General features: G+C 51.8%; 1 protein-coding gene across 1 annotated transcript; it reads right to left on the bottom strand.

The window, feature by feature from the left end:
* Positions 1 to 1,083: 1,083 nt before the first annotated feature.
* LOC140909644 (uncharacterized) lies at positions 1,084 to 6,434 on the bottom strand. The gene is made up of 4 exons (XM_073339438.1): positions 6,362 to 6,434; positions 4,228 to 4,280; positions 3,369 to 3,485; positions 1,084 to 2,595 (listed from the first exon to the last, which is right to left on the bottom strand). Exon 4 carries the CDS (start codon positions 2,545 to 2,547, stop codon positions 1,621 to 1,623), a length of 927 nt encoding a protein of 308 aa, XP_073195539.1. The 5' UTR covers positions 2,548 to 2,595; positions 3,369 to 3,485; positions 4,228 to 4,280; positions 6,362 to 6,434; the 3' UTR covers positions 1,084 to 1,620.
* Between the last annotated feature and the right edge of the window lie 5,395 nt (positions 6,435 to 11,829).

Raw genomic sequence — 11,829 nt, 5'->3', positions numbered from 1 at the left:
AGTGTCCTAATTTCTGAAAAACTGAGTGTAGCATTGGGAGCAGCCTCTGATGTTTTACTGTCTAGCCGGCTTCCTTCCTCGAATGAACCCTCATTGAGTGGGGTGATCCACAGGGTACTAGTAGCTGAAACCTCCAAAGTGTCTGGCCAGCGGCAGGACATTAGCTGTGCAGGGGAGGGGTGGGTGTGGCATTGAGATCACAAAGGCCTTTTGCAGGAGCTCAGCCTATTGGTCAAAGGTGATGGGGAGGTGGTGACCTCACAGAGAGATGCTGACATCAGCCAGGCAGGACAGGGGTGCAGGTCCAGGGAAACGTCAGAGATCCCTGTGGCTTTGCTTCAGCAAGTCTCCTTCTCGAGGTCTCTCTTTGAGGACTGAGAGAGTATTAGGGTTCACATACGTGAGCACGAGGAGGAACCTCTTTGAAGTTTTCTCCTTTCCTTTTACTGATTTTACAAGAAAACATACGTCCCTGTTGAGAAGGTAAGAGCCTCTGAGAGGCTTGGAACCTGTTCCATTTGATCCATCTGGTGCCAGCTGAAATCTAGGCATGGAAAACACTAGTTTAAGATGGCAGAATATTCAGCCAAACACCTAGGATTTTGTCCCTTAGAATCACTGGGTACATTAGGGTTTGCCCTTTTGTGGTTTTACCTTTCCCTCCATCCCTCTCTCCTTTCTCTTCATCTCTTACTTCTTTTGTCCTTTCCCCTGTTCCTTTCCCACCACCAGGAGAGGGGTGTCTCTGTGTGTGTGTGTGTGTCCTGGGGGGGTGCTCTGCAGCTCCCATTGTGGGACATCCACCCAAAAATGTGGGACTGAAATAGTGCTCGGACAGTGATCCCCACCGGTGACCGGGGCCATCCTTTGGGCTCTCTGGTAAGAACCTGCAACCTCCCACCCCTCTACCCTGATTGGCTGAGCAGGGGCTTACTGACAGGGAGTTGACTCAGGTCCTTGTTGGTCTCTTTTAAGACCAAGTAAATAAGTCATAACCAGTCATATGGTTGACAAATTTTGCTGCTTCTCTGCTTTAATTGTCTCTGAGCAGCGTGGCGGTTCAGTGATGAGACAGAACACAGCTTTATGCAAGCAAACTGGCTGGTCAGCGGAGATGGGCTGTTCTGCCCCCTCGCCTTCCACCTTCTCCTTTTATTATATTTCTCCCCCTAAGCATTACACACTGCTACACAAAGGAATGTATGACGTTGATTCATATGCTTAGTTACCATCCTCTATCTACTACAATCCTGGTTCTCAGGCCTTGAGCCCAGGCTAAAAAAGCCTCCCACAGTTGCTGTCCAAACAATCAAGTTCTCAGGGTTCATATCTAGCCCTTGTCCTTGGATAGAGCAATGTGTGCATTGCTTCTAGGAAACAGTCAGGGTGTGCCCCGCCTGCTTCCAGGTGGAATTGCTAGACATTAACCCTTCATCTCCCCGTTTTTTATTTATTGATAGTTGGCCATCTCATGGTAGCCGTCAGTTTGTTTTGTCATGCTATTTAACTCCCAGACAGACAAGGACATAACCTGGGGAGCTTTCCAGGGCAAAATTTTACAAAGTCTTAACAAGGAAGGAATACATTGTACACAGCAGCAACAAAAAATAAGCCCAATGATTACAAACACAAAATAACCAAAAGCTTAACATCTGCAATATAATCATCTAAAAGGGGTACACTTCTTTTACTACAATTGTGACCAGCAAAAGGCAATATAAGTATCATTCTACTAAGACAGCAAAGGGTGCCATCACTTAAATTTGCAGGAATATAATTAAAGGTGCATGAACCACAAGTAAAAACCCATCCTGATGGTAGGATGATATGGCCATAATTATATGAAACATTAACAGCATGGGAACAATTTAAAAGGGATTGAGAAATTTTTTGACAGCCCAAGGGCACCTTTGTACTAGTGCAGTTAACTACACGCGCACAGGTGACATTGTGAGCCCCGGCCGGGTACGGTGTGTGGAGGGATATAGCCGTGCGAGGCAGAGTATAGTTGGCCGGGCCCCAATTAGCCATGCTAGAGTGCTGGGAGGAAAGATTAGCATAAGCAGAGAACAGTGTCTTATTCTCCATCTCCTCAGGGTGATGACATACTGGAATAAGGCATGTACCTAACAAATCTCCGGCTGCTACAGAATTAGATAAACAAAAGTGGGTAACATTTGCTATTGAAGCCAATCTTTCCCATATGTTATATGTCATTCGGGCTTGTAACGGGGGAGGCGCTTCCGAGCCAACCCCTACAGGAAATAGCAGGCACAAAAGGCACACAATCATCACAGAATTAGCAGTGATTTGGGCGAGAATCGCCACAAACAAAGTCTTAGGAGTTTCTGGCTGCTGATCTGCTGCCAGTTTTCGTTGAGCCGTGGCGACCAATGCTTTTACTGCTTCCCATGTCACGGGCTGGCTTGGGACGCTACGCCTCCTCCGTTTCCGTCCCGTCGTTGTCGACTCGGGGGGCAACGCGGTCTCCTCCAAGGTCAGCTGAAACTCTGGTATGGGATTCGACAGCCCCTGGTGCCATGCCATGTTGTTTAAGTGCCGGTCGCACACACCGGGCTGGAACCCACAACGGTCCTGCAGGGAGAGACACAGCAGCATATCCCCGACCCCAAGTGACTAGAGGTGCTGGGCCCAGCCACTGTGGATCGGGCAGCTGACGGTAAAAGACACGCGGTCTTTCCAGTACCTCAGATTTGTGAAAATGCCGATCCGCAGGGGTCTGCTGATCTGCATTCAGTGTTAAATTATTTAAAGTAAACAAGAGGATATGCATTTGTTGTTGAATGTCTCCTAAGGTTCGGAGACGCAGCTCCCCTTGTTTTAATTGTTTATCTAGCAAGGTTTTGAGTGTGCGATTGGCACGTTCAACAATGGCTTGGCCCGTGGAATTATAAGGGATTCCGTGTTTAAGACGGACGTCCCAGCGGGCACAAAAGGTGGAGAGGGCTGCAGAGCAGTAGGCTGGGGCATTATCTGTTTTAATTTGGCAGGGGTGACCCATAACAGAAAAGCAGGCCAGCAAATGGTGAATAACTTTGTTAGTGGCTTCCCCACGTTGTGGGGTTGCCCAAAGGAAGCCTGAATAAGTATCAACGGAAACATGTTAAAAATGAATAGGGGCAGAATTGTGGCACATGAGTAACGTCCATTTGCCACAGCTGATTTGCTGCGGTACCTCTGGGGTTAACGGCATAAGAAAAAGTAGGAGCAGCAGCAGCACAGTGGGGGCAGGAACGAACAATGGAACGTGCATGATCAGCAGGAATGTGAAACTGCCGGGCCAAAACAGAGGCAGACTGATGAAAAAAGGCATGGCTTTCAATGGGGTCAGAAAAAAGGGAATTTACCTGACCACGCAACGCGCGATCAGCGCGTGCATTGCCCTCAGTGAGTGGCCCAGGCAGAGGGGTATGACTGCGAATATGAGCAACAAAGTAAGGGAAATGACGAGTGGCAAGAAGATGCTGTAAAGACAAAAACAGGTGAAGGAGGTCTGCATCAACCTGAGGGGTAATGAGGGCAGGGGGTAAATGAGCAATTACCTAATAAACATAATGGGTATCCACAATTAAATCAAAGGGACAATCAGCAAAAGGTTGAAAGGCCAAAATAACAGCAGCTAATTCTGAGGGCAAAGGGGGATGGTAAAAAAACAATCTTTTAAATCTAACACACAAAGTTGATCGGTTTGAGGAATTAAATTTGGATTTGGCAAGCCAAATTGCAAGGGGCCCATAGGTTGGATGCGTTTATTTATTTCCCTTAAATCATGTAACAGCTGCCAAGCACCCGATTTTTTCTAAATAACAAACACCGGGGTGTTCCAGGGACTAGTGGAGCTCTCCAATCGCTGTGCTTGCAAATGCTGCTGCACAAGTGAATGAAGCGCTTTTAGCTTTTCTAGAGGGAGGGGCCACTGGTCAATCCATACGGGCTCTAAGGATTGCCATACCAAGGGTAAGGCGGAGGGCACGGTGGGTGAGGGAGGGTTTTGGGCCATCAGATGTTAATATCGAGGGTGGTGTCTAACTTTGTAAGTAAATCACGGCCCCAAATATTGAGGTGGACAGGGAGCACAAAAGGGCGGATTGTAGCAAGGGCACGGCCTCCTGGTTTAGAGACCGTGACCCAAGACAAACTTTGGCGCCCGGGTTTGCTACTCCCAATCCCCCACAACTCTTTAGAAGGAACCGTAGGCCAACTAACCGGCCACTCCAGATCACGAATCACTGTAACGTCAGCTCCAGTGTCCACCAGCCCTGTAAAAGGAACATCATTTAAGAGAAGTGTTAACTGAGGTTTCGAGGGGCGGACTGACATTGTCAGAGCAACAAGTGGAGAAGACGCGCTGTGAGACGGCGAGTGAGACAACGTCGATCCAAAGCCGCCTCCGCCCCGAGTTCGATCCTCGGCAGCTGGCACCTGATAGGGGACTAAAATCAATTGTGCAATTGACCGTCCACGCAGGAGCGACTGTGGAAGATGAGTCCACACCTGAACCTTAATAATGCCAGTGTAATCAGCATCAATGACCCCTGGAATGACAAAAAAGCCCTGTTTCCCAGCATGTGAGCGAGGGAGAACAAGACCTACAAAGCCAGCAGGGAGAGGTCCCGTCACCTGTGTAGGTATGGCACAGACCTCCCCTGGCAGCCGAAAGTCAGTGTCCTCCTGCATGATCAAATCAAGCCCTGCACTTCCAGCAGTCGCTGCCCTCATAGAGTCTACGGATTCCAAGGCAGAGGAGCGATTGCCTGAGTAGGAAACACCCCCGTTTGGCCCTGGGTTCGGGGGGGACCCGTCGCGCGGTTTCCCGACCCGCTACAACACTGATTAGCCCAGTGATAACCTTTCCCACACTTGGGGCACTTCTTTGAGGGTCGGGCTGGTGCCTTAGATGAGCGGCACTCCCGCTGAAAATGACCCTCCTTACCACAGCGGTAACAGCGCTTCCCCTCCTTCCCAGTTTTTCTGAGGGCGGCAGCCAGAACTCCAGCCTTGTGGGCTTGTGTGCCAATGTTCTGGCACGCCCGCAGCATGTCTGAGAGCTCTAAAATACCAGAGGCTTGTGCTGCCTGGAGAGCACGGCGGCAATCCTCATTTGCATTTTCAACTGCCAATTTTAACAGGAGCTCGTGAGCTGCCTCAGTGTTATCCACCTGTCGGAGGATAGCCTCCTGCAATCTGTTGGTAAAATCCAAAAAGGACTCTAAGGCACTCTGACGGATACTGACAAAGCTTTTGGTAGGCTTGCCTGAATCCGGGACCTTCTTGAAAGCATGCTGGGCACAGGTGGAAATAATGGGGAAGACGGCCTGAGGGAGTTGAGACTGCATCTCAATAGTAGCAAACGGGCCCTCCCCTGCCAAATGTTCATAAATGATACCGTGCTCTCTATGTATCTGAGCTTGGCGTTCTGCCATCTGCCGATACTCACTAAGCCAAATAACATACTGACTGGGTGACAACATCATGCGCAGCAGCGTTTTCCAATCCTCAGGGATTAGGGAGTACCCAGTACCCATCCCTTCAATGAGACCACGCACAAAGGTGCTAGTCAGGCCAAATTCACGAATTGCTTTCTTTACCTCTCTAACCACCGAGTATGGCAGAGTGGTCCAGGTGCCCACGGGGTTGCCCTGGTCATCATTCTGCCAGGTCACTGGGCAAACGGAGACCAGATCAGCCAGCTCCTCTGCTGTAAGATCTGATCGAGCTTTCGCTGCGTGAACCATTTGTTGCACCAGCGAAAGCTTCTGAGCAGATGCAGATGACCCTCCGGGGGGCCCCACGGGGGGAGGGTGATCACACACCGGCTCCGGTGGGGAAGGCCAGGGAGGCGGTGGTAATAGAGGCACTGGGGGCGAAGCAGGGGGAGGGATGGCTGCAGGAGCGGACGGGGGTGGCAGGATCGGCAGCTCCTCTGTTGGTGCTGGAGAGGGCCTTTCCGAGGCGACACGCTGTGTCGCATCGCCAGGGGGGGGGGATGGATGCAGGAGCGGACGGGGGCAGCGGGAGCACCAGCCTCGCGAGGGAGGGTCTGTCCGAGGCGACACGCTATACCACGTCGCGGCAGAGGTGCCAGGCATGTAAAGCCTGCACGGGCGCCCGAGGCTCTTCGTGCAATGTCTGGCCCAATCGCTCCCAGTCCGCTAGCTTAAGGCTTCCGGCTTCAGGATACCACGGGCACTTGGCACGCACCTCCTGTAGCAGGAGAGTGAGTTCTCGAGCCGGGCAGTCATGCTGAGCCTTATGCAGCAAATACTGCAGCTCATTGCGGTGTTGCACTTGCAAAGCAGAGAGGGAGCTTCCCATACTTACCACAATGAAAAATACTCACCGGGATCCACGAAGCGGATGAGTGACGCATCTGAAACCCTTGCCGGGCGAGGTGAGTGCTGAGGGCCCCACGTTTGGGCGCCAGTTGTGGCGGTTCAGTGATGAGACAGAACACAGCTTTATGCAAGCAAACAGGCTGGTCAGCGGAGATGGGCTGTTCTGCCCCCCCGCCTTCCACCTTCTCCTTTTATTATATTTCTCCCCCTAAGCATTACACACTGCTACACAAAGGAATGTATGACGTTGATTCATATGCTTAGTTACCATCCTCTATCTACTACAATCCTGGTTCTCAGGCCTTGAGCCCAGGCTAAAAAAGCCTCCCACAGTTGCTGTCCAAACAATCAAGTTCTCAGGGTTCATATCTAGCCCTTGTCCTTGGATAGAGCAATGTGTGCATTGCTTCTAGGAAACAGTCAGGGTGTGCCCCGCCTGCTTCCAGGTGGAATAGCTAGACATTAACCCTTCAGAGCAGTTCATGATTCTCTCTAACATTCTAGTTCTCCTAAAATACTTTCTGAATAATTATTATGAACTGTGGTTGGTCATTTGAGAGCACTTTATTCAGGTCATTCAATGTATGAAATTCCAGGTTCGAAGGTTAGTTTGAAAGTCGGGTCCTATTCCCAACTGAGGTCACACAGCCAGTCTGAGGCAAAGCCAAGTCAATTCTCCTTTCTCTCTCTTTCAAGTAGGGATAACAATCCGCTCCTACCTAACTCATGGTGGGGGGAAGATGGGGATCCATTGGAGCGAGTCACTCGGAGCAGTGCATAGTATGAGGTGTCCTATCACGTTTACTCAGATCAGATTATGACCTAATCGAAGAGCTGAAATATTCTATTTGATTTGTATTTTATTATTTTGAAATTGATAAGAGCAGCAGGCTCCAGGAAGGTGTGTAAAGTGCTGGGATGTCAGGAGCTGAGAGGCGCAGTTTCCCCCACCCCCCTGCACTAGGGCAGTGTTCTGCACCCCCTGCTGCTGGCTGAGTTACTCCGTCCCTTGGCAATAAGACAGATTCTTGTTTTCACAGCAAGTTGATCGCCCAGTGTCATCACCCTGCCTGGTGTCTCGGCAGGGTAATTCCTCAGGTCACCACCCTTTCCAGCCTGCCTTGAGCTTGGAGAATGAGTAGGAGGGCAAGCGAAAGCTGGCCACCCTGAACATCTGCCATCCATCTCTCCATCACCCAGAGCAAGTGAGTGGCATTAGGGTTCCTCTGTGGCATCCCCTGTCTGTCTGGGGAGAGGCAGAAAGAGGGGAGAGAATCTCTCCCAAAGGAGGTCGTGTTTGCGAACCGACCCCAGGAGTCTTTCGCTCTCAGTCCACGGAGGGGCTTCTCCAGAGCTGTTTCCAGTGTGTTTGGAAAGATCCCAGCAATGGGGCTCCCAGCCCTTCCCTTGTGGGAGACTGTTCCCCAGGCTGAGAGTCTCTGAGCTGGGCCAGACCCTGTGACCTTCTGAGCATGGAAATCAATGGGAAACAAGGGGACCCAGGGCTTCTTATGCCAAGGAACTTTGATGTGGGAAACGGTTTCCCAGGAGAAGTCTGGACTCCTGGATTCTGTTCCTTCTGTAGCCCGGACAGGGAGTGTGGCCTGGGACGGCAGGAGGGAGCTGCTCAACCAAAGTGACAGGTGGCCTGAGTCCTGCAGCTGGTGTGGGTGGGGCAGGGAGGTCCCTGGCTAACTGGCTCTGTCTCCCCTAACCCCACTCCTGGTGGGTGCAGGACGAGGCCCAGCAGCTCATGTTCCTGCATGCCATTCACCCTGCGTGTCTCGCGGCACAGCAGAGAGAGCAGGGCACATTGGAGCCGCACTGCTGCTAGGTGGCTGTTGTAGAGATTATTGTGGTGAGTGAGACACGGCGCCCAGCTGCTGGAGGCAGGAAAGAGATATGGGAGGGGCAGGGGTCTCCCCGGGCCAATGGATGGGGGACGGCTGGTGCTGGAGGGGCAGCTGAGGGCAGGGATTGCTGGGGCTGAAGATTGGGGAGAAGAGATGGGAGAAATTCTGAGATTGGTCACTACTGCGTAGGAATCGGAGGAGCAGGAGGCAGGTGGGGGGACCTGCGGGCTGTGTGGGGTGCTGGCTGTTTCATCTCCTCAGTGAGAAGCGTCAGTCAGGCCCAAATCTCACGCTCCTTTGTCTCCTTTGGGTCTCACAGGAGCTCATTGAGGAGCTGCCTGATATCTCTCCACCCAGCGCCATCCTCGCTAACTCCCTGATTGCTGTGGGCAACCTCAGGTACCGAGACCCTCCCCCCGGTTCCCCGAATCCCGGTGCTGTTGAGGCCCCCGGCTAAGAGTCACTGCCCCTTCCACTCCCCGCTCACCTCCCAAGGGTGACTCCTGTGGCAGAGGTGCTGGGAAGGTTCACACTCTCCTGGCTGGGCCGTTCTTTTCCCTCCAGTTACTTTGCAGTGGCTTTGGGGAGAGGCTCACTCCCAGGATCAGATAGAGGAGGGGGCAGCAGGGTCCAGGGAACAGGCTCTATTCCTGCCCTGCCACTGTCTGTCTGGGAAACCTTGGCCTTGTCATTCCCTGGCTCGGTGCCTCAGTTTCCATTCTCGCCAGTCTGGGCCTATTTCCCTGCAGCTTCACGTCCGGGTTGGTACCAGTGCCGCCTCCGCACTGCACGGTCTAATACCAGCTCCTCTCTCCTGCCAGCACCACGACAGCTGCCCTGGAGCCAGAGCTAGAGACCCACCTCCTTCGAGCTGCCCCGCATGCCTTCTTCACCCTGGGCACGGAGAAGGACACCACCCACCTCCAGGTAGATCATGCTTAAGTCATGGATCGAAGGGCCTGCTGTCATCCTGCCATGAATCCTGGCTAATTGCCTGCAGTGGGATGTGAATGAGGGAGGCCAGGATATGTGTTTGGGGGGGGTCTCACCAGCGCTTCCCAGAGACCCTTCTTCCCATCCTGTGGCAGGTGTAGCCCCAGTTTCCCTAGCTCTGAGCCATGGCTCTCCCTTGCGTTGCAGGATCTGCATAGGGTCTTGCGCAGGGCCAGGGAAGGTCAAGAGAACCCTGTGGCTTTGCTTCAGCAAGTCTCCTTCTCGAGGTCTTTCTTTGAGGACTGAGAGAGTATTAGAGATGATGTACGTGAGCACGAGGAGGAACCTCTTTGGAGTTTTCACCTTTCCTTTTACTGATTTTACGAGAAAACAGATATCCCTGTTGAGAAGGTAAGAGCCTCTGAGAGGTTTCGCAAAAAGAAAAGGAGTACTTGTGGCACCTTAGAGACTAACCAATTTATTTGAGCATGAGCTTTCGTGAGCTACAGCTGAAGTGAGCTGTAGCTCACGAAAGCTCATGCTCAAATAAATTGGCTAGTCTCTAAGGTGCCACAAGTACTCCTTTTCTTTTTGCGAATACAGACTAACACGGCTGTTACTCTGAAATCTGAGAGGTTTGGAACCTGTTCAGTCTGATCCATCTGGTGCCAGCTGAAATCTAGGCATGGAAAACACTAGTTTAAAGTGGCAGAATTTTCGGCCAAACACCTAGGATTTTGTCCCTTAGAATCACTGGGGACATTAGGATTTGTCCTTTGGGTTTTACCTTTTCCTCCATCCATCCCTCCTTTGTCTTCATCTCTTACTTCTTTTGTCCTTTCCCCTGTTCCCCTCGCACCATCAGGAGAGGGGTGTCTGTGTGTGTGTGTGTGTGTGGGGGGCTGCTCTGCAGCTCCCATTGTGGGATGTCCACCCAAAAATGTGGGACTGAAATAGTGCTCGGACAGTGATCTCCACTGGTGACCAGGGCCATCCTTTGGGCTCTCTGGTGAGAACCCGCAGCCTCCCACCCCTCTAACCTGATTGGCTGAGCAGGGCGTTATTGACGGGGAGGAGACTCAGGTCCTTGTTGGTCCCTTTTAAGACCAAGGAAATAAGTCATAACCAGTCATATGGTTGACAAATTTTGCTGCTTCTCTGCTTTAATTGTCTCTGAGCAGTTCATGATTCTCTCTAACATTCTAGTTCTCTTAAAATACTTTCTGAATAATTATTATGAACTGTGGTTGGTCATTTGAGAGCACTTTATTCAGGTCATTCAATGTATGAAATTCAAGGTCCGAAGGTTAGTTTGAAAGTCAGGGCTCTTGGGTCCTATTCCCCACTCTGCCACTGACTGGCTGTGTGACGTAAGACAAGTCAATTCTCCTTTCTCAGCCTTAGCTTCTCCCTCTTTCAAGTAGGGATAACAATCCGCTCCTACCTACCTCACGGTGGGGAGAGGATGGGGATCCTTTGGAGAGTGTCACTCAGAGCAGGGCATAATAAGAGGTGTCCTATCACATTTCCTCAAATCAGATTATGAGATAATAGAAGAGCTGAAATATTCTATTTGTATTTTATTATTTTGAAATTGTTAAGAGCAGCAGGCTTCAGGAAGGTGTGTAAAGTGCTGGGATGTCAGGAGCTCGGAGGCGCTGTTTCCCCCTCACTAGGGTAGTGTTTTACACCCCCTGCTGCTGGCTGAGTTCCTCCGTCCTTGGCAATAAGACAGACTCTTGTTTTCACAGCCTGTCGATCACCCAGTGTCATCACCCTGCTTGCTGGCTGGGCAGGGGAACTCCTCAGGTCAGCACCCTTTCCAGCCTGTCTTGAGCTTGGAGAATGAGGAGGAGGGCGAGCGATAGCTGGCGACCCTGAAGATCTGCCCTTCATCGCTCCATCACCTAGAGGAAGTGAGTGGCATTAGGGTTCCCCTGTGGCATCCCCCGTCTGTCTGGGGAGAGGCAGAAAGAGGGGGAGAGAATGTCTCCAAAAGGAGACCGGATTTGCAAACCGACCCAAGGAGCCCCTTGCTCTCAGTCCAGGGAGGGGCTTCTCCCAAAGGAGATTGGGTTTGCAAACCGACCCCAGGAGTCTCTCCAGAGCCATCTCCAGTGTGTTTGGAAAGGTCCCAGCAATGGGGCTCCCAGCCCTTCCCTTGTGGGAGACTGTTCCCAAGCCTGAGAATCTCTGAACTGGGCCAGACCCTGTGAACTGCTGAGCATGGAAATCAATGGGAAACAAGGGGACCCTGTGTCACGGAGTCCCTGGGCGATGCTCTAGAACTACTCCCTATGAAGCCAGTCAGGACTGTGGGGAAGTCTCCTTTCTGTGAGCAGACTGTCTTCAGGACACACAGCTCACACAGCTTCCACCTTGCTGGGTCTGATCTCGGAGCATTCAGCCTCCTCTGCCCCTCCGTGTGCTTCCCACTGCGAGTCCACCCAAGTGGGGTCCTGTGGAAACCGGAGGGTCCTGCACCCCAACTTCGCAATCAGACATGACTCTCAGCCAGCCAGTAAAGCAGAAGGTTTATTAGATGAGAGGAACATGGTCTAAACCAGAGCTTGTAGGTGCAGAGAACAGGACCCCTCAGCTGGGTCCATTTTGGGGGTCAGTGAGACAGACAACCCCGTCTGCACTTCACTCCATGTCCCCAGCCAGCCCCAAACTGAAACTCTCTC

This window comes from Lepidochelys kempii, chromosome 3 (genome assembly GCF_965140265.1).
Source record: "Lepidochelys kempii isolate rLepKem1 chromosome 3, rLepKem1.hap2, whole genome shotgun sequence".
Classification (NCBI taxonomy): domain Eukaryota; kingdom Metazoa; phylum Chordata; order Testudines; family Cheloniidae; genus Lepidochelys; species Lepidochelys kempii.
This window is presented reverse-complemented; position numbering and strand designations above follow the sequence as displayed.

Coding starts and splice junctions, on each gene's coding strand:
- LOC140909644 (XM_073339438.1), bottom strand. CDS start 2,547: ATGGCATGGCACCAGGGGCTGTCGAATCCCATACCAGAGTTTCAGCTG.